Source organism: Pseudophryne corroboree, chromosome 2 (genome assembly GCF_028390025.1).
Source record: "Pseudophryne corroboree isolate aPseCor3 chromosome 2, aPseCor3.hap2, whole genome shotgun sequence".
In the NCBI taxonomy this organism is placed as follows: domain Eukaryota; kingdom Metazoa; phylum Chordata; class Amphibia; order Anura; family Myobatrachidae; genus Pseudophryne; species Pseudophryne corroboree.
Genome location: NC_086445.1, coordinates 386,105,570 through 386,131,835, shown reverse-complemented (window position 1 = coordinate 386,131,835; position 26,266 = coordinate 386,105,570). Strand labels below are relative to the sequence as shown.

The 26,266-nt window shown below is 45.9% G+C and overlaps 1 protein-coding gene across 6 annotated transcripts in view; it reads right to left on the bottom strand.

The window, feature by feature from the left end:
• Nucleotides 1-26,266, bottom strand: part of CYFIP1 (cytoplasmic FMR1 interacting protein 1) — a 414,017-nt gene that overhangs the window by 171,364 nt on the left and 216,387 nt on the right. For all 6 annotated transcript variants that reach the window (XM_063953279.1, XM_063953277.1, XM_063953278.1 and 3 more), the window contains exons 18-20: nt 23,423-23,519; nt 23,040-23,116; nt 22,854-22,962 (exon numbers count right to left, since the gene is read on the bottom strand). In XM_063953279.1, coding sequence (XP_063809349.1) covers nt 22,854-22,962; nt 23,040-23,116; nt 23,423-23,519 — 283 coding nt within the window. The remainder of the gene's footprint in view (nt 1-22,853; nt 22,963-23,039; nt 23,117-23,422; nt 23,520-26,266) is intronic.

Genomic DNA, 26,266 nt, shown 5'->3' with positions numbered 1-26,266 from the left:
ATCTGCAACAGCCTGTTGTAGTAGCTGAGTTTTCTGAACATTAGCAGTGACTTGTGATGACAGACATCATAATCTTAAGAGACCCTAATCAGGAGGGCTCTGGACCCTCTCCCCCAGCCCCCTCACTGAGTTGTGAAGATTGGCTGCATTGTTAACATGAAACAGAATCAGATGATAAGGGAGAATCTGGTGTGGCAGACACTGCATAGATTGTGTTTACCCATGTTTACAGTAATCACAATTACATACACACAGACCGTAATACTGATCAAGCCTGCCCTTACTGTATGCGAGAGGAGACACACACAGAGAGAGACACCAGCACACCCCTGCTGTACAGCCCCAGTGAGGCTGTAGCTAACTATAACGAAGTGTAATTACACTTCTGTCGATATTCTTGGAGCCATATATAAAGAAACCGCTACGTGAGGATTCGCATTCCGTTCTGAGTGAGTAACGGTACGCATTGTACTATGGAGGTAATTCCAAGTTGATCGCAGCAGGATTTTTGTTAGCAGTTGGGCAAAACCATGTGCACTGCAGGGGAGGCAGATATAACATGTGCAGAAAGAGTTAGATTTGGGTGGGTTATTTTATTTCTGTGCAGGGTAAATACTGGCTGCTTTATTTTTACACTGCAAATTAGATTGCAGATTGAACACACCACACCCAAATCTAACTCTCTCTGCACATGTTAAATCTGCCCCCCCTGCACTGCACATGGTTTTGCCCAACTGCTAAAAACATTCCTGCTGCGATCAACTTGGAATTACCCCCTATATACCTTACTTATAACCATTGGGTGGAATGAAAGATACCTTTATGTGTGAAGAACATTCATAATAACTGTGAGTGGGGTACGCCATCCATCTTCTTCGACAGTTGGTTTTCTGGTTGCATTGTGTATATTCAGCATTTAAAGACGTACTACACCATGATGCATATTTTTACTTTTGTTCACATACATGGTTGACACATCGTATGGAGTGGAAGATCTGATCGTCCCTAGATAACAACAGGAGGAGTCACCCTGGGATTGAACTCTATTTTATACATATGGACTATAAGTATTTTTTCAGTTATTTCATATGAAACCACACTGAGCGCTATTATTTGAGTTTTTTTTGTTTACTGTTGTCACATACGAGGGTTAGGTGGCCCTCATTTTCTCAATAAGCTGCATAAGTGTATTTGCGCCTTGGGTGTTGATCAATTTGCTTTTTTGATATAACGCAGTGAAACACTAAATGATTTTTGTCCTCTATAGGACACAGATTGTGTACAATAGCGGCTCTCCCCCTTTGCTACACCCTATACCAGTTTTCCACCATGTCTTGTGAGTCAGGAAGAGCTGTGTGTGCTTGCTGCTGCTGCATTAAGCAGAGGAAGGTGCCAAAATGCCCCTGGTCCCGCTCTGAGGTAGCTTCGCCCCCCTCAATGGCGCCGGAGCTACAGTGATTTTTATACTGGCAAAGTCTCCTATTCTGTTTAAAAACATCACACAAGTGCTAGTTTTAGCTATTCCAAGCCAGTTTACACAGGGGGCTCTAGCGGGTCCCCCTAACTGAGTCCTGTATGCCGCGCCCGCGTTCAGCCGCACTATGAACCGGGGGAACCCCTAGCGGGGCCCCCGATTTGTACTCACCACAGACGTCACCTTCAGGCATATGTTAGGGGTGTGTGGCGTGCTGCGATTGCCACAGCTAAGGCGCAGTGCCCCACTGAACAAACAACCTCTCAGGACGGTGATAATGTACCTCGCAAAGCCAGTTACCATCCCCCCTAACTCCCACGGTGCAAGTATGCTGTTGCCCAAACAGCATACCGAAAATAATACAAGTTTAAAAGAAATTGAAGAAAACTCTCTGAAGCTGCAGAGATGTGCATCCTCTCCTGAGGGCACTTTTTTCTAAACTGCCTGTGGGAGGGGGCATTAAGGGGAGGAGCCAGCACACCCTGTGAAGAAATTTAGAATGCATCGGCTCCTTTTGACCCAGTCTATACCCATCGTACTAAGGCTCCCCAATATCCCTTATGGATGCTAGAGAAAATTAGCAGTGTTTTCCTTTTTACGTTTGAAGAAGTCACCCTGCTGAGAAAGGGCACTCTCCAAGTCCTAATAACCAGTGCGACGTAAACAACAGAAATGAAAGCCTCAACATGAACATGACTAGGTTTGCTGTCTCCCTGTAAGCATGACAACTCTAAGTCTGAAACCTGGGGAAAAAGTCATTCTCTGGTTGAGAAGACACATCAGAGTCTGAATCATACCATGGACTAAAAGCATAAATGAAAAGGCTATGCCTCCTTTACCACTCCCACCTCCACTGGACCTTAGTTTATGCACAACAACGCTGCAAAGAGGAAAAACCACCCTAACTATGAAACAAAGAAAAACAACAAGACAGGGAGGGATTGCAGTGTCAGTGCCAGATGGATTATGCGGAAAGAATTTTACAGTGAGTACAAAAATTAAAATTTCTTCTTGCATCCAAACTCGGCGGCACTGCTATTGACTGTGGAACTTCACAAACAAGTCTAAAGGGGGAGGGTACAGTCCGGCAAAGCCAAAAGCAAAACTTTGTGTCCAAAACTATCATTACAGGAATCAAAAGTATGGAACCGATAAAATACAGTAAAAGGTATTAGCAAATGGCCAGGTCATCTCTCTACAAAGCTGTTCAATCGAGACACCATGGCAAACCATCCAAGACTGCACAAGTTGAATGAGTCCAGAGGGAAGCCTGGAACTGGCTCGTCAGGAGACAGGTTAGCCTGACGGATAATAACAGAAATTTATCTAGCAATAAAATGCTTAAGAGGCTGGCAAACCACATTTTATTGCATCCACAAATTTTCGTAGGGACAATATAAATCCATATAGCATGGATGTCTCAGAAGCCCTAAAGACGTATAGCTATAGGTCGAAGATGCCTCCAGAAAAGCAGAAGATTATCATCCTGGTTTAAATGGAACTTTGAAAGCACCTTTGGTAGAATGGAAGGCTTAGTCTGAAAAACCACCTGGTATGAATGATAGACGACGGAAGGGGAGCCTACAAGATAAGGCAGACAATTCTGCGATGCATTTAGCACATGCAATGGCTAGAATACCAATTTCAGATACCACAGAAGAATAGAATTTATGTGCAAAAGCTGAATTCGAAGGATGTCATGTAGGAAGGTCTAGACCTCTGGAATGGTGGTCAAGCAATTCTGAAAAAGAACTAACAGAGCAACAGAGCCTTGAGAGAAATAAAGATTTCAGGCCTTGAGACAAACCATCTTAACGAAAAGACAAAAGACATGGCAGTCTAAAGACGGCTGCCAAGACACCCAGACATTCGTACCATAAAATGTAACGTCTTCAGATACAGTGATAGTTTCTGGAAGTGACTAGCTTACAAGCCCAAAGCATGGTCTGTACAACCTGTCTGGAATCTGGTACTCAAGGATCTGGTACCAGGATCTGGTACTCAAGAACCGTGCAGTCAAAAAAGCCAGACAAAAATGGGCACAGACACGGGCCTAGGTGCAGTCTTCGCTTGGGAGATGGACAATAAGGAATCTCGCCCAGGTTTCACTGAAGCAGAGTATCAAAGCTGATGAGGCCAGTCTAGGGCAATGAGAATGACTGGGAGACCTGCTGTAGAAAACGCTGAAGTACCCTAGCCAACATAGATAAATGGTGGAAACAGGTACTTTAAGTGGAAGGACAAAGGTGTAATCATCGCATCCACAAAGACTGCCTAAGGTTCCCTCAATTGTGCTCCGTATAAGGGAAGCTTCTTGTTCATCCAGGACACCATGAGATTTAAGTTGAGCATCCAACACCAATCCCAAATAATTTGAAAGGCCTCCATTGCCTGATGAAGGCTGAGAAAGTCCACCTCCTAGCAGTACACCCCAAGAATGTGGCTGGCAGGTACCCAGAGTTCCGTCCAATGTAGGATGTGTGACACCTCCATCAGTGCCCGACAACTCTGTGTTCTGCTCTGTTTATGTAAGTCACAGAAATAGCATTGTCCAACTATATCTGAACAGGCTTTCCCTGTAAAACCTGCTGTGCTTGGACCAGTGCATTTGTGACCACCCTCCAGAATGTTGATGAAAGTGGATTCTGAAAGTGGACCCCGATGATGTAGGACCAGAGTGACAGCGCCTCAACCGGTGAGGTTGGCATCTGTGGTGATCAGTACTCAATCCCAACCTGAGAAGGGGGACCCCTCGAGTAGGTTCAGGTTATGAAGCCACCACTGATGGGACAGTCTGAAGAGTTGCCTGTACAGATGATATCCTGTCCTGGACCAATGTTGTAATATTTAATTTTGCAGAGTCCGGCACAAAATCTGGAATATGTTATCACTTTGAAGGAAGCTACCATCTTTCCCAGGAGTTGCATACACTGGAGAATAGAAACTTGAGGCAGCTGCAGTAGTGACCCAATGACTGGAAGTACTGAATTTTCTGTGGAGGGAGGAAAACCTTATAAGAGCAAGTGATGTCCAAGAAAAGCACCACGTGTGAAGGAATGAAATTGGATTTGTGGTAATTCACGATCCAGCAGAGAGCCTGCAGATGTTGAAGCAGCAGTTCTGAAGGAGTCTATCAGAAGAGCATCCAAATAAGGGATGGTGGTAATTCCTCTGCACCTCAACAGGGAAATCATGTGAGCCATTACCTTTGTGAAGAGCATGATGACTGGACAGGTTAAATGGTAGTGCCTGAAACTGAAAATGCAACTCTCCCACTGTAAAGCGGAGAAGTTGATAATGGACTTTACAGATGGAAATGTGAAGAAGTGTCCTTTATATCTATGGACGCTAGAAATTCTCCCCGTTCATTTGCGTTGATAACGAAGCACAAAGACTATCTTGAATCTTGCTAAAAAAAAAAGATGGGGGTTCAGTTGTTTTAACAAGATCAGACAATGAACCATCTGGCTTTTTGAATAAAACCCAAGACCTTGCTGAACAATAACTCCAGGGATCTAAAAATTAATGAACAGTATCCAAAAGGGCTGTCCGTCTGATCAGATCTTGAGACCTGAATTACTTGAGTGTATTTCAAATATAGGTAAATATCAAACTGAAAATGGAGTTTTATTTGTTAGGAAGACAAAAAAAAACGACAAGTATTTCTGTCTGCTACCGCAAATAATCTTTATCACTCATATACATATTATTCTTATTTTAATTTTCAAGTGTTATTGAATAAGATGTTAACCTTTTTATATGTACGTCTTCACTCATTCTTTCCAGTCTTTTTTTTAAATCAAGTAATTTTTATTGAGTTTTATGTCACAAACAAACAAAACAAAACATCAACATTGAAATTTAACTATAACTTTAACAGTTGCCATCAATAAACTGATTTTTTTCAATCACATTTTGGTGTGCGTGTTATTTCTTATCATATATAGTTACATATATGTATCCATGACGAGGAGTATCCACAGTTTTACATTGTCGCTCATGTGCTTAATACTTGTTCGCCCAGCCCTGCGCCACCCCAGCGGCCCCATATCTCCGTAAATCGAGAGGTGGAACCCCGTATTTTATACATATGTTTCTCATGGCGAATTACCTCGTTCACCAACGCCCTCCAGTGCTCCACCCTAGGTATATCGGCAGAGAACCAGACCCTAGCAATAACCACCTTAGCTAGCGTTGTGAGACACAGGACATATTTGTACAGCAAAACAGAATGCGTCTCCTCCAAATCTAGCCCATATAAACATATGCCAGGATCTAATGTAGGAAGGGACGGTGCTGTCATGACTACATCACACCAAACTCTATGCCAGAAAAGGGAAATCTCAGGGCAGTCCCACAATAAGTGCCAAAATCCGGCATCAGCTGCCTGACACCTGGGGCAGTTAGAATCTTCCCTAAGACCAGCCCTCCGCATACTAACCGGAGTGCGGTAGGACCTGTGTAGAATGTAGAAAAAAACCTGCTTATACCTTATACATGGTGTAGTGTATTTAAGTGAACTCATAATCTGAAGCCACTGCTCTTGGGACAATTGCCCTAAATCAGTCTCCCATTTAGTACGGAGATTGTTTAATAGATCGGGATAGCTATTGTTATTTAAAGCAGCATATATGGTAGACACCTTCCCCCTCCGGCTCATTGAAGCAAGCAGCGTCTTAACAGGTGAGTCAGCCATCGATGGCGGGCCGTGAGGGAATTGGGTCTGTACAGCATGTCTAAGCCGAAAGTATCGGAACATAGCTGTGTTAGGCACATCAAATTCGATCTTTAGTTGCTGAAATGACTTCAGCACTCCACCGTGGTATAGCTGACCCAGTGCCACGACTCCCCTAGCAATCCATATGTTATCTAGCGACATCTCATATAGCTCAGGGTATGCACTATTGAACCACAATGGAGTACAGGTATCATGTCCCTCCCAGTCATACAAAGTGTGCGCATAACGCCAGATAAGCAAGGCTTGACGCAACAAGGGAGGCATGCCAGACGTTGAGAGACCAGAAAGGAGAAGTTGAAGAGGAGAGAGAGAGAAAGCAGGAGAGCACTCCGTCCGCTCAGCCAGAAACCCCCTCATCGTATCCCCCAGAGAGTCCCCAGTCCATTCACTCAGATGGGCCAACTGAGTGGCCACATAGTATAGTCTGAGATCTGGGAGGCTTGCTCCGCCAGACACCTGAGATCTGCACATCGTTCTTATAGAGACCCTCGCCTGCCTGCCACTCCATATAAATGAGGATAAAACTCCCTCAATAACAGTAAAGATCTTCTTGGGAAGGTAGACCGGGGAATTCTGTAGAGCATAGAGAAACTTTGGCTGCATCACCATTTTAAATAAATTGACCCTACCCAGGACAGACAGCGGTAATTTTTTCCAGCTATGTGCCTTTTCTTTAAATGTCGCTAGTATGGGGTCTATATTTTGGGCCATATAGCTACGCGCCATAGGAGTAATCCAGATGCCTAGATATTTGAATCGCAGTGTCCATTGCAAAGGATACGCCCCCTGTGTGTTTTCGGGAAGAAGGCCAGAGACAGGAAAAATGTGGGACTTGTCCCAGTTAATTAGCAGACCGGAAAAGATACCAAAATTCTCCACTACTTGTAATGCTGTTCGTAGGGAGTCATCAGAGTCCTGCAGGAAGAGTAGCATGTCATCCGCGTATAGCGCCACCACATCCACATGACCCCCAATTTCAACTCCCCTGACTCCGCCATCACCTCGCAGCAGGGCGGCCAACGGCTCCATGGCCATCGCAAACAGTGCAGGAGACAGGGGGCAGCCCTGTCGAGTGCCCCTCTCCAGTGCAAAAAGCTCAGACGTGAAACCATTGGCCGCCACACGAGCCACAGGTAAGGAATACAATAATTGGATAAAGCCAATAAAACGAGGACCAAAGGCAAATTTCTCCAGCACCCCCCACAGGTACCTCCACTCCACGGAGTCGAACGCTTTGGCCGCATCAAGGGACACCACCACCGCGTCTGATCCCCCCACATCATTTCTCTGGAGATGACAGAACAATCTACGTAAATTTTGGGCCGTGGACTTACCCGGCATAAAGCCCGTCTGGTCTGGATGAATTATCGTTGTAATTACCAAATTCAATCGAGATGCCAAGATTTTTGCCAATATTTTTACATCAGTGTTGAGGAGGGAAATGGGTCGATAGGACTCGGGGAGCAGGGGGTCTTTCCCTGGTTTCAGCAGGACAATTATATTGGCCTCGGCCATAGAGCGCGGGAGGGCCCCACCCTTTAAGAGTAGTTCAAACAGTTGTAGGAGATAGGGGGCAAAAAAAGTAATGTATTTTTTATAGACCTCGCCCGGAAGTCCATCTGATCCCGGTGCCTTAGACGCCGGGAGAGACAGGATCGCAGCCTCCACCTCCTCCACCGTGATAGGTGCATCCAGAGCCCCAGAGTCCTCCCGGGACAAGCATGGCAAGGTCAACTGAGCCAAAAAATCCCCCAGCTGATCATCAGAGTAACCGGCTCGGGAGGCGTAGAGCGAGGAATAATAACTACGGAAAGTCTCCGCCACCTTTGATCCAGAGTAACACATTTGGCCAGCAGAGTTTTTCACACACTGAATTACTGTTCTAGGGGAATCAGACCGGGCCAAAAAGGCCAAATAGCTGCCATTCATCTCAGCCCGAAAATACTGCTCATGTCCCGCAAAAAGGAGTCTACGCCTGGATTTCTCAAATAAACAATCCGACCACTCACTCTGCGCATTCTTCCACAACAATTCATCAGACCGCAAATGGGTATTAAGATATTGAGATTCCAACTGCTGGCACAAATATTCCAACCGCATCTCCTCCCTTTTACTGAACGCTTTAACTTCAGAGATCCGCTTTATAAAGGAGCCCCGCAGAAACGCCTTAAAGGCATCATGCTTCATTGTCAGAACACTGTATAGTGAATTATCTTCCTGGAACCCTTCCCAGGCGGCCATCAGATCCTCACCCTTCCCCAGCAGAGTCAACCAAAAGGGATTAAGCTTCCACATTTTTGCTCCCCGCTCCCAACCTATATTAACTGTGACCAAAACAGGAGAATGATCCGATATGCCCCTAGGGAGATAATCCACCGCCAGCACGTCCGGGGACAAACCATGGGAAACCAACACCAAATCAATACGAGAAAAAGCGTGATGGGTAGCGGACTGACAGGAGAACTGAGTGGCCGCGGGATTTCGACATCTCCATATATCCACCAGCCCCATTTCCCCCACCAGTCTTGCGAATGAGGTAGGGGACGCCAGGGGAGGGGAAGACGCAACCGACTCCCTCCACCTGTCCATGCCACCGTCCATGACATTGTTAAAATCTCCCAGACATATCACAGGGGTAGCAGGGGACCGGGCCAGAAAACGGGCAGCGTGCCGGAGGACCTCATTGTTATATGGCGGGGGGACATATACTGCTAATATATTAAACAGTCGGCTGTTAAAATGGGCTCGTAGGAAGACGTATCTGCCATATTGGTCAGTTTCACATTCATCCATATGAAATTGTACGGACTTTTTAATCATTACAGAAACGCCTCTTGCATTGCTAGAGAAGGTGGAATGATACGCGTGACTGACCCAGGGCTTTCTAAGCGCCAACACTCTACCTCCATGCAAATGTGTTTCAGAAAGACAAATTATGTCTGCCTGATATTTTTTAACCTGAGTCAGGACTAACGATCTTTTGATTTTTTCATTCAATCCCCGAACGTTCCAGCTGAGCAGACGGAGCCCTTCAGAAACAGTAGACATAGAAATCATAACGGAGAGGGATAACAGGATAGGTTAAAGAGACATATAGCAGAGCCTGGCATCGCAGCATAGCAACGTTGAGCCAACAGTACATAGGGACAGGAATAACCAGTCCCCCTACGTTCCTGGAGGCATAAGAGCACAAAGCAACATAATGCAGAAAATACGCGTCTTTGCAAAATACGCACAGAGCTAAAAAGTGATGGCTTGGAAAAAAATAAACTAACCCCCCCCCGCACCCACCCTGTATCACCTAATAACGCAGTGTAGCAGAACACACACATAGGCAAAAGTTGATGGCATGAAAAAAAACAAACTAACCCCCCCAACACCCACCCTGTATCACCTTGCGAACATAAGGTATACCTGGATCCCATAACTCCCACCAAAGTAACTAAGCTAAGGGATAGGGGCCTAACTAAGATCCCAAAGAAATGCCCCTACACTATCTTCGGCATAAACTCTCCACAGAGTACCAGTAGAAGTAGTACCCTAACCCTGAAGAAAAAAAAAAAAAAGGAAAAACATATCTAGCAGCGTACCCCAACGTATAAAAACGAGACAAAGATCAATATCAACATTAGGCTGCTCAGCATTACCCCCCTAGTACATTGCATATATATTCACAGCATGACTAGCGTAACATAATTTGAAACAGTTAGGCTTAGCCAGCAATAAGAAAGTAACAAATCAACAGTGTATGCTAATACATCAACGAGGAGGACGAGGCTGTCGTTCCAACCATGCAGCAGCATCTTGAGGAGTGGAGAAGAAATGAGTGGTGTTATCGGACACCACCCTCAGTTTGGCCGGGAACAACATAGAGTATTGTATATTGCGGTCACGGAGTTGACGCTTAACATGCAGAAACTGTGATCTACTCTTTTGCACCTCCAGGGCAAAGTCAGGGAAAACGGATATATTATGTCCATCTAGTTGGATAGGGCCCTGAGTCCGGGCCATGCGGAGTATAGCGTCACGGTCCTTAAAGTGTAGGAAACGAGCAATAAATGTTCTAGCCGGAGCCCCGGGTGGTGGCGGTCTAGGCGGGAGCCTGTGCGCTCGTTCCACCGCGAATTGAGAGGTAAATGCTTCTTTGCCAAATAATTTAATGAGCCAATTTTCCAGAAAGGATTCCGGGGAGGTGCCCTCTGCCCTCTCAGGGAGCCCAACAAACCGAACGTTGTTGCGCCGTAGTCTCCCCTCGATATCGGACATTTTACTCTGCATAGATATCACCTGGGTAGACAAATCGGCCACTTTCAATTGTAAGGGTGATGTAGTGTCTTCCAGAGCCGATATCCGATGCTCAGTTTCACCCACTCTTTCCCGGATTTTTTGTAGATCCTGTCTTAGGAGAGAGACGTCCGCCTGGACTTGCCCAATCTTGTCCGTGACCCTCTGCTCAGACGCAAAAATGGCCTGTAGTATTTGCTGGGTAGACTGAACCTGTTCAGTGGGGTCTGGGGCAGCGACCTCAGCCGCAGGCGGGGATGGGTCAGTGTCACCTTGCTTTGCCGAATGAGATGCCTGTTGCGACCTAGCAAATTTCTCCAGTTTTGCAGCGGCGTTCGCCGCGCTCTGACCTCCTTTCACCATTGCAGCACTGGATGCGAAGTCAGGACCCCAAGGATATTACAGCAAAAAAGTCCCCAAGCAGTATCAGGTCAGCACAGGTACTGGAGCCGCTTGGATCGGGCAGATATGATAAACAATAATGTAGCAAAGTAGAGCAGGTTTATGAGCACACCGCAGAATAGGTTGTATGCAGAGAATAGGAGCCCAGCTGGTTCAGCACAAGAGCAAAACTACGTGGTTATTGCAGGCTTGCATTCTTTCCAGTCTTAATGCAATTGTGTCTGATTGCAGCGCTGTGATATTGGTATTCTCTTTGTGGTTTGCGAGCCCATCACAGAAGTTTGGTTTAGATACACATTTCAAACAGATGTTTTTCACTGTTATTATTGTCGATATTCAGACCAGTGCCTGAAGCGTTTTATTTTCTTCTTACATGCTTTAATTAAACAGCTATTACACTACGATATATGCATGTTCTGGCATTTTTATTATATGCAAAATGCATAGTTGATTTCCAGATACAGTAATAGGCTGGCAGAGGAACACAGGTAGTATGGGCAATCAGTTAGCTAAATAATATCTTTCTATATTCAATTAGCCTAGAAGAGAGCTGTCCATGCTAATAAGATTTTACTTACCGGTAAATCTATTTCTCGTAGTCCGTAGAGGATGCTGGGACTCCGTAAGGACCATGGGGAATAGACGGGCTCCGCAGGAGATAGGGCACTTTAAGAAAGCTTTTGATTCTGGGTGTGCACTGGCTCCTCCCTCTATGCCCCTCCTCCAGACCTCAGTTAGGGAAACTGTGCCCAGAGGAGATGGACAGTACGAGGAAGGATTTTTGTAAACCTAAGGCCGAGATCCATACCAGCCACACCAATCACACCGTATAACTTGTGATAAACTACCCAGTTAACAGTATGAACAACAACATAGCCTCGGGTCAACCGATAAACTATAACATAACCCTTATGTAAGCAATAACTATAAACAAGTCTTGCAGAAGAAGTCCGCACATGAGACGGGCGCCCAGCATCCTCTACGGACTACGAGAAATAGATTTACCGGTAAGTAAAATCTTATTTTCTCTAACGTCCTTGAGGATGCTGGGACTCCGTAAGGACCATGGGGATTATATCAAAGCTCCCAAACGGGCGGGAGAGTGCGGATGACTCTGCAGCACCGATTGAGCAAACAGGAGGTCCTCCTCAGCCAGGGTATCAAACTTATAGAACTTTGCAAAGGTGTTTGATCCCGACCAAGTAGCTGCTCGGCACAACTGTAATGCCGAAACCCCTCGGGCAGCCGCCCAAGAAGAGCCCACCTTCCTAGTGGAATGGGCCTTAACCGATTTAGGCAATGGTAATCCTGCCGTAGAATGCGCCTGCTGGATCGTGTTACAGATCCAGCGAGCAATAGTCTGCTTTGAAGCAGGAGCGCCAACCTTGTTGGCCGCATACAGAACAAACAGAGCTTCAGTCTTCCTGATCCTAGCCGTTCTGGTCACAAATCTTCAAAGCCCTGACCACATCAAGGGACTCGGAATCCTCCAAGTCCGTGTAGCCACAGGCAAGACAATAGGTTGGTTCACATGAAAAGATGAGACCACTTTTGGCAGAAATTGAGGACGAGTCCTCAACTCTGCCCTATCCACGTGAAAAACCAAGTATGGGCTTTTATGTGATAAAGCCGCCAATTCCGAAACACGCCTTGCCGAAGCTAATGCCAACAACATGACCACTTTCCACGTAAGGTATTTCAACTCCACTGTTTTGAGTGGTTCAAACCAAGGTGACTTGAGGAAATGTAACACCACGTTAAGATCCCAAGGCGCCACCGGAGGTACAAAGGGAGGCTGAATATGCAGCACTCCCTTCACAAAAGTCTGTACTTCAGGAAGAGAGGCCAATTCTATTTGAAAGAAAATGGATAAGGCCGAAATTTGGACCTTTATGGACCCTAATTTTAGGCCCAAATTCACTCCTGTTTGAAGGAAGTGAAGTAGACGGCCCAAATGGAACTCCTCCGTAGGAGCAGCTCTGGCCTCACACCAAGAAACATATTTTCGCCATATACGGTGATAATGTTTCAACGTCACGTCTTTCCTAGCCTTGATCAGGGTAGGAATGACCTCCTCCGGAATCCCTTTTTCTGCAAGGATCCGGCGTTCAACCGCCATGCCGTCAAACGCAGCCGCGGTAAGTCTTGGAACAGACAGGGCCCCTGCTGCAGCAGGTCCTGCCTTAGAGGAAGAGGCCACGGATCTTCTGTGAGCAACTCTTGCAGCTCCGGATACCAAGTCCTCCGTGGCCAATCTGGAACAATGAGGATTGTTCTGACCCTGCTTATTCTTATTATTCTCAACACCTTGGGTATGAGGGGAAGAGGAGGAAACACACAGACCGATCTGAACATCCAAGGTGTCACCAGAGCGTCTACCGCTACCGCCTGAGGGTCCCTTGACCTGGCGCAATACCGCTTTAGCTTTTTGTTGAGACGGGATGCCATCATGTCTATTTGAGGCAGTCCCCACCGACCCGTGATCTCTGCGAAGACTTCTTGATGAAGTCTCCAATCTCCCGGATGCAGGTCGTGCCTGCTGAGGAAGTCCGCCTCCCAGTTGTCCACCCCTGGGATGAACACTGCTGATAGTGCGCTTACATGGCCTTCCACCCAGCGTAGAATCCTGGTCGCTTCTGCCATGGCCACTCTGCTCCTTGTTCCGCCTTGGCGGTTTATATGAGCCACTGCCGTGACATTGTCTGACTGAATCAGAACCGGTTTTCCCCGAAGCAATTCCTCCGCTTGACGCAGGGCGTTGTATATGGCCCTCAACTCCAGGACGTTGATGTGGAGACAAGTCTCTAGATTTGACCAGAGACCTTGGAAATTTCTTGCCAGTGTGACTGCTCCCCAGCCTCGGAGGCTTGCGTCCGTGGTCACCAGGACCCAGTCCTGAATGCCGAACCTGCAACCCTCTAGTAGGTGAGCACTGTGCAGCCACCACAGGAGAGGTACCCTGGACCTGGGAGACAGGGTGATCCTTTGATGCATTTGTAAATGGGACCCAGACCACTTGTCCAAGAGGTCCCATTGAAAAGTCCTCACATGGAACCTGCCGAAGGGGATGGCCTCGTATGAAGCCACCATCTTCCCCAGAACCCGTGTGCAATGATGCACTGAAACCTTTTTTGGCTTTAATAGGTTCCTGACCAGGGCTATGAGCTCCTGAACCTTTTCGATCGGAAAAAAAATAGGATTTTGGTACTTACCAGGCAAATCCTTTTCTTTGAATCCATAGGGGGCACTGGAGTACTCTTGGGATATGGACGGCTTCCACAGGAAGTAGGCACTGAATAAATTAATTTTGAAACTACACCTCCCCTCCATATCCCTGAGTACCTCAGTGTTTTTTACTGAGCCGAACAGGAGCGATAGAGAGGTTGACAGTGTAGAATTACATATAACATAACGGACAACAATAAAGTTGACACAACATTACTGACAACTAAACAGTTGACACCATAACTGATTAGAACTTGTTAATCTGAACCAGTCGGTGAAAATGTGTTACCATAAGATCTACTGAACCTACCCCAAACCAGGTAAACTGCTCTGGGTGGTCGTCCAGTGCCCCCTATGGATTCAAAGAAAAGGATTTACCTGGTAAGTACCAAAATCCTATTTTCTTTTTCATCCACTAGGGGTCACTGGAGTACTCTTGGGACGTACCAAAGTTTCCCCCCGTGGGCGGGAGAGCTGTTTGGCACCTGTAACACTAGGCGGCCAAAGCTAGATGCTGATGCCGCCAACGTATCAAACTTGTAGAGGCGCACAAACATGTGGACCGAAGACCATGTGGCCGCCCGGCAAAGCTGTGTCGTAGAAGCTCCACGACTCGCTGCCCATGATGTTCCCACAGCCCGTGTGGAATGAGCTGTTACTGATGTAGGCGGCTGTAACCTAGCATGAAGGTAAGCCTGACGTATGGTCAGTTTAATCCAACTGGATAAGGTCTGCCTAGAAGCTGGCCAACTCATCTTGGCAGCATCAGAGAGAGCAAACAACGTATCCGTCTAACGAACGGTCGACGTTCGGGATACAAAAATGCGTAATGCGCGTACCACATCCAACCTACCAGAGTCTCCTGTAACACAGGAACTACTATTGGTTGATTGATGTGAAAAGATGACACTACCTTTGGTAGAAAAGCGGAATTCGTCCGGAGTTCCGCTCTGTCATCATGAAACACTAAATACGGTGGCTTGCACGACAAAGCACCCAAATCTGAAACACGCCTTGCTGACGCTAGCGCTAAAAGAAAAATTGTTTTCCCAATTGAGAAATTTAATATCCACTTGTTGTAAGGGTTCATAATAAAAAGACTGTAAGAAATCTAAAAACCAGATTCAAGTCTTATGGCGCAGTAGGTGGAGTGAATGGAGGCTGAACTCTGAGGACACCCTGCATAAAGGTGTGAACCGACGGCAATAGGGCCAATCTACTATGAAAATAAATGGACAACGCCGATATCTGCACTTTAAGTGTGGATAAACTCAGACCTCTATCTAACCCCATCTGTAGAAATAACAAAAGACGGGATAACTTAAAAGATGATGTCGGAAACTTCCGAGCTTCACACCAACCTACATAGGCACGCCAAATTCTGTAATAATGAGCTGCCGTAACCGGCTTCCTAGCTCGTAACATGGTTGGTATAACCGATTCTGGAATGCCCTCTCTTCTTAAGAGGGCTGTCTCAACAGCCACCCCGTCAAACGCGGCCGCGCTAAATCGGGGTAAAGGAACGGACCCTGCTGAAACAGGTCAGAACGTAGTGGGAGCGGCCAAAGACCGACTGCGAGTAGACCGCGGAGATCCGAGAACCAAGCTCTCCGAGGCCAAAGAAGCGCCACTAGTATAACTGTGACGGACTCTCCTTTGATCCGTTTTAGCCACAGAGGGAGCAGTGGAAATGGTGGAAACAGATACACGAGACTGTATGGCTACGTGATTGTGAGAGCATCCACTGCCACTGCCTTTGGATCTCTCGTTCTGGACACGACCTGGGACGTTTGATGATTGTGGCGAGAAGCCATCAGGTCCACCTGCGGGTAACTCCATTTCTGGACCAGCATGTGAAATACTTCTGGATTTAATGCCCATTCTCCTTGAAAATTCAGACGGCTGAGATAATCCGCCTCCCAGTTGTCCACTCCCGGAATGACTACTGCCGACAATATCATTTGGTAATACTCGGCCCAATAGAGGATTTAAGCTACTTCCCGTATTGCCATACGGCTTTTCGTTCCTTCTTGTTTGTTGATGTATGCGACCGCCGTCGCATTGTCTGACTGCACGTGAACAGCCTGAGCCTGCAGCCTGTGCACTGCTTGTCGTAGCGCATTGTAAATTGCCCGGAGTTCCAGGACATTTATAGACCGCAATCTTTCGTGAACCGCCCAGAGACCCTGGAGCTGATAATTTTGAACTACAGCTCCCTAACCTCTGAGACTCGCGTCCGCCGTGAGAATTATCCAATTCCAGGCACCGAACCGTTTCCCTGCGGTTAGATTCTGTACTTTGAGCCACCAGAGTAGACACACTCTGGCCCTTGGAGACAACCTCACCCTGCGGTAAATCTGCAGATGCGAGCCCGACCACTGTGCGAGCACATCCAATTGAAAAGGACGTGAGTGAAGTCCTCCGAACTGAAGCGCTTCGAAAGCCGCCACTATTGTGTCTAATAGGCGAATGCACAAATGAACCGAGACTGTGCGTGGCTTGAGCACTAATTGTACCAGATGACGAATGACCTGTACTTTCTGTTCGGGTAGGTAAATTCTTTGATTTACCGTATCGAGAATCATGCCTAGGAATTGAAGTCGTTGAGACGGAATCGTTCAGGAATTCGCGTAGACAATGGTAGGAAATCAGATTTCCCCCCCCCCACTTGGTCTGCGATCTATCTCGTTTGGAATCCGACTCCGCCTGTTAGGAACGTAGCCAAAGTGGACGTTATGCGCCACTAGCGAAGCTGAAAACGCAAGAACCAACTGCCAACGTCCAAAGAAGCTGTAGGTAGCAAGAAGTGTAAGGTGGTCTTTATTTAGGGCAAACCTGAACTGGAGTGCCCTGCCCCTACAGCCTTGTTACCTCAAAACCCTTACCAAAGCAGGGCGAAGCAACAGCCCTACTGCTGTGTAGGGTACACTCCGATAGGTAGTAAAACACCCAATAATTGTAATTGTCTCTCATTGGAAATCGTTCAGCCTTCGCTGAGAACCTGACGCACTGGCCTGGTGCTATGAGGGCTGGCGGTAAATCGACCGCAACAATCTAACTGAAACAGTAAAAAAAATAATTTTATTTTTTTATTTTATTTTTTTTTTCCTTTCAGGCAGTACATGCCCCCGTATTCCCCCAAAAGAGGACCGGTAAGGGTCTGTCAGCAGTTTTTACGCAGAGCACTAACCACTATACGATCACGACAACTTAAACGAGCCAGGTAGGAGACGAACCTACAATCTTGTTATCTATAGTCAGATGCGTTATACATTGCGCCTCTGGCCCAGATTCGTATTTGTCCGACACACTGTGTGACCGACTTTGCAGCGAAGCTGCTTGTTTGACTATGCATTAGACTTAGTGATCATGTACTCCAACCAGTAAGTACACCACGGAAGTAACGTGTGTATTAACCTGCATTACCGTGCATGTGGTTACCAGCAATAGTGAATCTTCCTGTAGAGTCATGCTGTACAAAAAACAATTAATAAATTAAACTCCTAACAACACACCGCTCCTCCAGAGGCTAAGTGTTGTAGAGCAGCAACCTCCGGGAAAGAACCAGGAAGTAACGTTAAAAGAAAATGGTGTCCTACCATGTTTTTTGTTTTGTTTTGTTTTTTTGTTTTGTTTTTTAACACCTGTTAAAACCAGGATCTGAACCAGTGTCCATGCAATCACAATGTTCACTGTGGCCTGAAAGCCTAACCACTTAGCTACAGAGCCACCTGTAAAAACAATAAGCAAAGCTGCTGCAGATGAGGCCTGAACTCACCATGTTTGCCGTGCTCAACAGATACTGTTTAATAAGCACTGTGTGCTGACCAATTAGTCTTGCTTACTGCAAAATAGATTTTTAATGTCAGCATATTATATATATATATATATATATATATATATATATATATATCTATCTACACATACATACAACAATGTATATTCACACATACTCAGACCTTAATAAATATATATATATATTCCATATATGTATACATACACATATATATTATATACCCATATACAAATATCCAGATATATCCTGATACAGAGGTATAATAAATTTTTTAGAAGTCTGAAACTAAATGTGAGCTCACACAGGCTTAAAACCTGAGATGACTGCTGCTTAACCACAGCTTAGTTAATGGGCCCTATCTAGTGGCCGGCGCCGGGAGCGCGCTCTTGGGAGCAGCCTCTGGAGAGCTATCCTGACTGTTAAACCTATGGTAGGTTTATATTGATAGTGTAAGCTCCAACTGAGCTATTTTTAACAGTTTGAACTAGCATGTATTAGTATGCAATCTAGTTGGATCACCAGTTTCCCCCAGATGGCAAAACACTATGCACATTGCTTAGCTTCCAAGCTCAGATGAGTTTGGGCGTATCCAGAGTGGTGTGGCTGTAGATTAAAAATACCTACAGCACCTTGTACTCCCAGGTGGCTAATCAGGCCCAACACTGCTTAGCTTCCAAAATCAGATGAGATTGGGCGTATCCAGTGTGGTGTGGCCAAGTGAATTAAGCCAAAGCTGCTGCAGGCTTTGCAGTGCTCTACAGATACTGTTTTATAAGCACCATGTGCTGACCAATTGATATAACATATCTTACTTTACAACAGTGAACCAAGCCAGTATTTGGCTGCCACAGCCATGATTCAGATTTGCAGTCTTTAGGATCATTATAAACAGTTTATGAAATAAATAATTAGTAAGTGTATACCCATGTTTTAGACATGGCAGGGAAACTGCTTATTAGTAATTGCTGGTGTCTTACCAATGCAGACAGACAATACAAAAAAACAAAAACAAAGAAAGACAACTTGCACGACTCAGTAAATAGCACTAAGGTGTCTCTATAAATATATATCTGGCCAAGTGCAGTGCACGCCAGCAATATGCCTGATCCCAAATTCCCCTTAACACCCTGCGCCTTCAATGGAGGAGAGATGTAACACAGGAAATTTCTGGAAATACAACAGGAAAACAACAGGAAGCATGGTTAATATATCCCCATGCTCACAGTATAACACAAAGTGCCGACTTATAATTATGTAGGCAGATTTAATAAACATCTTATGTTGCACTCAAACCTGCACATGTAACTTGTATCATGTTTTAACAAAGACTTCATAGCCTATTGTAATACATATGCAGCGCTGCTGTATTCCCTTTATCAATAAGAGTTGAATCATGATCTTTTATCCAGTGACCCTGACATTTCTGTGTGCAGGGAACATCACTGTGGCAGCAAAGTTACTCATGGAGCGGCCTATGCATAAAACCATGTGGCTGACGCAGCTCAGAGCGGCGGGGGACCACACACACACACACACACACACACACACACACACACACACACACACACACAGTATCCCACACAGTGGGGCGGCAGCGTGAGCCTATTGGAAGGGGGGAAGGGATGTGGTAAATCGTTGAAAAAAGAAAAAACTTAGAAAAAATTCCAATGAAATGTGGACCTCTGTGGCAGCAAAGCCACAAGCCTACTAACTGTGTCGAGCACAGAAAAACCACTGAGGTACTCAGGGATATGGAGGGGAGGTGTAGTTTCAATATTAATTTATTCAGTGCCTACTTCCTGTGGAAGCCGTCCATATCCCAAGAGTACTCCAGTGACCCCTAGTGGATGAAAAAGAAAAACCTTTTTCTGGTCCGTGTCTAGAATCAGGCCCAAAAAGGTCATACGCGTTGTAGGGACTAGCTGGGACTTCGGTGTATTGAGAATCCAGCCGTGTAACTGCAACGTCTTCATGGACAGAGACACGCTGTCCAGCAACTTCTCCCGAAATCTCGCCTTTGTAAGATCGTCCAAGTATGGGATAATTGTGACACCCTGCCTGCGCACGAGCACCATCATTTCCGCCATTACCTTGGTGAAAATTCTCGGGGCCGTGGAAAGCCCAAACGGCAACGTCTGAAATTGGTAGTGACAGTCCTGCACGGCAAATCTCAGGAACGCCTGGTGAGGGGGGAATATCGGAACATGAAGGTAAGCATCCTTTATGTCCAGGGACACCATCCAATCCCCCCCCCCTCCAGGCTGGCGATGACCGCCCTGAGTGATTCCATTTTGAACTTGAACCTCTTCAAAGTACAGGTTCAGGGATTTTAGGTTTAAAATGGGTCTGACCGAACCGTCTGGTTTCGGGACCACGAACAGGGTTGAGTAATATCCCTCTCCTTGCTGGAGATGAGGAACTGTGACAATCACCTGTTGAATATACAATTTTTGGATTGCAGAGCCGATTTGAAAAACCGGCGAGGAGGCAAGTCTTCGAATTCCAGCCTGTATCCCTGAGAAACAATCTCTAATGCCCAGGGATCCACCTGCGAGTGAACCTAGACGTGGCTGAAAAACCGAAGACGAGCCCCCACTAGATCTGCCTCCCCCCGGGAAGCCCCAGCGTCATGCGGTGGACTTTGCAGATGCAGGGGAGGACTTCTGCTCCTGGGAACTAGCTGTGTGCAGCTTTTTTCCCTTGCCTTTTCCTCTGGCAACAAAGGACGATCCCCGTACCTTCTTGCTCTTATTGAAACGAAAGGACTGCATTTGATAATGAGGTGCCTTTTTTGTATGCTGCGGGGGGACATAAGGTAAGAAATTCGACTTACCAGCAGTAGCAGTAGAGACAAGGTCCGAGAGGCCGTCTCCAAACAACTCCTCCCCTTTGTAAGGCAAGGACTCCATATGCCGCTTTGAATCGGCGTCTCCCGTCCACTGTCGGGTCCACAAGAGCCGCCTAGCAGAAATAGACATAGCGTTTATTCTGGAGCTTAATACACAAATGTCTCTTTGAGCATCTCTCATATACAAGGCAGCATCTCTGATATGCTCTATGGTCATTAAAATGGCATCCCTATCTAAGGTGTCAATCTCCGTAGATAAGGAATCTGCCCATGCCACAACAGCACTACAAACCCAGGCCGACGCCATAGCCGGTCTAACAATAGTACCGGAATGAGTGTAAATGTGCTTCATGGTAATTTCCTGCCTGCGATCAGCAGGATCCTTGAGGGAAGCCGTATCCAGAGAAGGCAGAGCCACCTTTTTGGATAAGCGTGTCAGCGCCTTGTCTACTTTAGGCTAAGATTCCCATCGTATCCTATCAGTTTGTGGAAAAGGATACGCCATAAGAATCCTTTTGGGAACTTGTGGTCTCCTATCTGGAGATTCCCAAGCCTTTTCGCACAATTCGCTCAGCTCAAATGAGGACGGAAAGGTGACCTCAGGCGTTTTCCCTTTATACATGTGTACCCTCGTGTCAGGGACAGGGGGTTCCTCAGTAATATGCAAAACCTCTTTAATGGCAATAATCATGTACCGAATACCTTTTGCCACCCTCGGCTGTAATTTTGCATCTTCATAGTCGACACTAGAGTCAGTATCCGTGTCGGTACCTGTGTCATCGATCTGGGATATGGTGCGCTTCTGAGACCCCGAAGGTCCTGGCGCCACAGGGACAGGCATGGTCTGGCTACCTGACTGATCCCTAGCTTCAGCCTTGTCTAACCTTTTATGCAATAGATTGACATTTGCATTTAAGACATTCAGCATATCCACCCATTCCGGTGTCGGCGTTGCCGACGGCGACATGACATTCAAGCACTCCACCTCCACATTAAGCGAGCCTTCCTCGTCAAACATGTCGACACACGCGTACCGACACACTTCACACACACAGGGAAACTCTTTTCTGAAGACAGTATCCCCTTTAAGGCCCTTTGGAGAGACAGAGAGAGAGTATGCCAGCACACACCCCAGCGCTATACCTCTGGGGGGAAAAAACACAGAATGCCCTTTTCCAGAAGCGCTGAGTAGTAATAAAACACCAATTATGTGCCCCCCCCTCTCCTTCAAACCCCCTTTCACCGTGTGTAAAGCAGGGGAGAGTCCGGGGAGCTTCCTCTCAGCGGTGCTGTGGAGAGAAAATGGCGCTGGTGAGTGCTGAGGGAGAAGCCCCGCCCCCTCGGCGGCGGGCTTCTGTCCCGCTCAAAGTTATTAAAAAATGGCGGGGGCTCTTTTAAATACATGTACAGTGCCCACCTGTACATGTATATTGTCTTTTGCCATAAGAGAGGTGTTATATTGCTGCCCAGGGCGCCCCCCCTGCTCGCTGCACCCTTACAGTGACCGGAGTGTGTGAGGTGTATGGGAGCAATGACGCACAGCTGCAGTGCTGTGCGTTACCTCAGTGAAGCTCTGAAGGCTTCTGCCGCCTGAGACGTCTTCTGACTTCGTTTCTTCTGGCTCTGTGAGGAGAACAGCGGCGTGGCTCTGGGAGTGAACGCCCAGGACGAACCTGTGTTCACCCCCTCTGGAGCTAATGGTGTCCAGTAGCCGAGGAAGTAGAGCCTATCATTTAAGAAGGTCTGCCCCTCTCTCCTCAGTCCCTCGATGCAGGGAGCCTGTTGCCAGCAGTGCTCCCTGTAAAAATATAGAAAAAATCCAAACAAAAATGCTTTCTATGCAGAGAACTCAGGGGAGCTCCCTGCAGTGCATCCATTTCCCTCTGGGCACAGTGTAAAAACTGAGGTCTGGAGGAGGGGCATAGAGGGAGGAGCCAGTGCACACCCAGAATCAAAAGCTTTCTTAAAGTGCCCTATCTCCTGCGGAGCCCGTCTATTCCCCATGGTCCTTACGGAGTCCCAGCATCCTCAAGGACGTTAGAGAATTTATATTTATTACAGCACTGTTTTATAGCTAAACACTAACCTGAACATGGCGCTGCTTCAGCAAAGTATCGTAACGGTTGGATGCTGGCTGAGCAATGTTGGCTCCCTGATTTTTACAGTCTGCTCGTAACCGCTTGTCCAAAAGTAAGCTGAAATAAATTGCACAAAATCAGCAAACAAGTCATTTACATTAAGTAGAGCCTCAAAAAGCTTTTGGAGTACCTACCTGCCAGCTATAACTTTATAGTAGGCAAATATTTGATCAGCTAATTTGTAGACAAACTGGTCAAAACACAGGTTTACCTGAGGATAATAAAAGAAAGGTAATAACATACAAAACAATGCTTTTGCTGACAGATGTTTTTCTTTGCAGGATGTTTAGAGATAAGTCACACACACACACCCCTAATGAGTGACAGGGACTCAAGTGGATTCCATCATAGGATGCATTATCATAGTCAGTGGTGAAATCTATTTTCTGATGTATACAAATTACAGTGCATTACATAACAATATTGATGACATTGCGTTACATTAATCTATATACATTTACACACATACTGTACATATATCTCTATATATCAGAATGCAAACAAACAAAACACTTACTTCAGCCTCAATCTCATCGTAGAGGAATTGTTTTTTAAATTTTGTGAGGGCATAGTGTGCACTGTCATTATACAGGTCCAGAGAATAAAGAACATACCTAGAGGAAACATCCAGGAATTAAATTAAATTTTTTTATATAACATTTATTCAACATACATTCATATAAGGAGATTTATGGTAGACTTACCATTGTTAAATCTCTTTCTGTGAGGTACACTAGATTCCACAGGGAATAAAATCGGGGTCTAGAGTTGGATCTTGATCCGAGGCACCAACAGGCTAAAAACTTTGACTGTTCCCAGGATGCACCGCCTCCTCTATATAACCCCTTCTCCGTGCAACGGAGCTCAGTTTTGTTAACCAATCCAATGCAGTAGCAGGTAAAGAGACGGTAGATGTTAGTCACATAAAACCACGTTCTCACAAGAGGAGAAGGGACCAGCGGCTAAGGCCATACAAACCCAAAGAAGCTAAGTGCGTCAGGGTGGGCGCCCTGTGGAATCCAGTGTACCTCGCAGAAAAAGATTTAACAATGGTAAGTCTACCATAAATCTCCTTTTCTGCAGCTGGGTACACTGGTATTTCACAGGGAATAACATCCTAACCCCAACGTTATAAAGCAATTCCTCATGGGAGGGGACGCACTGTAGCGGGCACAAGAACCCGGCGTCCAAAGAAGGAATCCTGGGAGGCGGAAGTATCAAAGGCACAGAACCTGACGTGTTCCCAGAGGAACATGGAGCCGCCTTGCACAATTGTTCTGCGGACGCGCCACGGCGAGCCGCCCAAGAAGGTCCAACAGACAGAGTAGAATGGGCCTTGATAGCAGCAGGAGCTGGGAGACCAACCTGCACATAAACTTGTGCAATCACCATTCTAATCCATCTGGCCAAAGTTTGCTTGTTTGCAGGCCAGCCACGTTTGTGAAAACCAAACAATACGAAGAGGGAATCAGACCTCTGAGTGGAGGCAGTCCTCTCCACATACAGCTGTGCTCATAAGTTTACATACCCTAGCAGAATTTGTGATTTTTCTGGCCATTTGTCAGAGAATATGAATGATAACTCACAAACTTTTCTTTCACTCATGGTTAGTGGTTGGGTGAAGCCATTTATTGTCAAACAACTGTGTTTACTCTTTTTAAATCAGAATGACAACAGAAACTATCTAAATGACCCTGATCAAAAGTTTACATACCCTGGAGATTTTGGCCTGATAACATGCACACAAGTTGACACAAACTGGTTTGAATGGCTACTAAAAGGTAACCATCCTCACCTGTGATTTGTTTGCTTGTAATCAGTGTGTGTGTGTATAAAAGGTCAGTGAGTTTCTGGACTCCTGAAAGACCCTTGCATCTTTCATCCAGTGCTGCACTGACGTGCCTGGATTCTGAGTCATGGGGAAAGCAAAAAGAATTGTCAAAGGATCTGCGGGAAAAGGTAATTTAACTGTATAAAACAGGAAAGGCATATAAAAAGATATGCAAGCAATTGAGAATGCCAATCAGCAGTGTTCAAACACTAATTAAGAAGTGGAAAATGAGGGATTCTGTGGAAACCAAATCACGGTCAGGTAGACCAACAAAAATTTCAGCCACAACTGCCAGGAAAATTGTTCGGGATGCAAAGAAAAATCCACAAATAACTTCAGCTGAAATACAGGACTCTGAAAAAAAGTGGTGTGGTTGTTTCAAGATGCACAATAAGGAGGCATTTGAAGAAAAATGGGCTGCATGGTCGAGTCGCCAGAAGAAAGCCATTACTACGCAAATGCCACAAAGCATCCCGCTTACAATACTCTAAACAGCACAGAGACAAGCCTCAAAACTTCTGGAACAAAGTCATTTGGAGTGATGAGACCAAAATTGAACTTTTTGGCCACAACCATAAATGTTACATTTGGAGAGGAGTCAACAAGGCCTATGATGAAAAGTACACCATTCCTACTGTGAAACATGGAGGTGGATCGCTGATGTTTTGGGGATGTGTGAGCTACAAAGGCACTGGAAACTTGGTCAAAATTGATGGCAAGATGAATGCAGCATGTTATCAGAAAATACTGGAGGAAAATTTGCACTCATCAGCATGGAAGCTGCGCATGGGACGTACTTGGACGTTCCAACATGACAATGATCCAAAACACAAGGCTAAGTCGACCTGTCATTGGCTACAGCAGAATAAAGTGCAGGTTCTGGAGTGGCCATCTCAGTCTCCTGACCTAAATATCATTGAGCCACTCTGGGGAGATCTCAAACCTGCAGTTCATGCAAGACAGCCCAAGAATTTACAGGAACTGGAGGCTTTTTGCCAAGAAGAATGGGCAGCTTTACCATCTGAGAAAATAAAGAGCCTCATCCACAACTACCACAAAAGACTTCAAGCTGTCATTGATGTTAAAGGGGGCAAAACAAGGTATTAAGAACTGGGGTATGTAAACTTTTAATCAGGGTCATTTGGGTAGTTTCTGTTGTCATTATGATTTAAAAAGAGTAAACACAGTTGTTTGACAATAAATGGCTTCACCCAACCACTAACCATGAGTGAAAGAAAAGTTTGAGTTATCATTCATATTCTCTGACAAATGGCCAGAAAATCACAAATTCTGCTAGGGTATGTAAACTTATGAGCACAGCTGTATATACGGAGAGCCCGTACCACATCCAAAGACCTCTCTTTGGAAGACAAACCAGCAGAGATAAATACCGGAACCACAATCTCTTGGTTAAGGTGGAAAGATGACACTGTCATAGGTAGATAACCAGGCATCCCTCCACTTGATTATCTGTCAGCTCCTTCAGGGATGTGACAGTGGTGACAGGCAGAGAAGAGGACACCACAATCC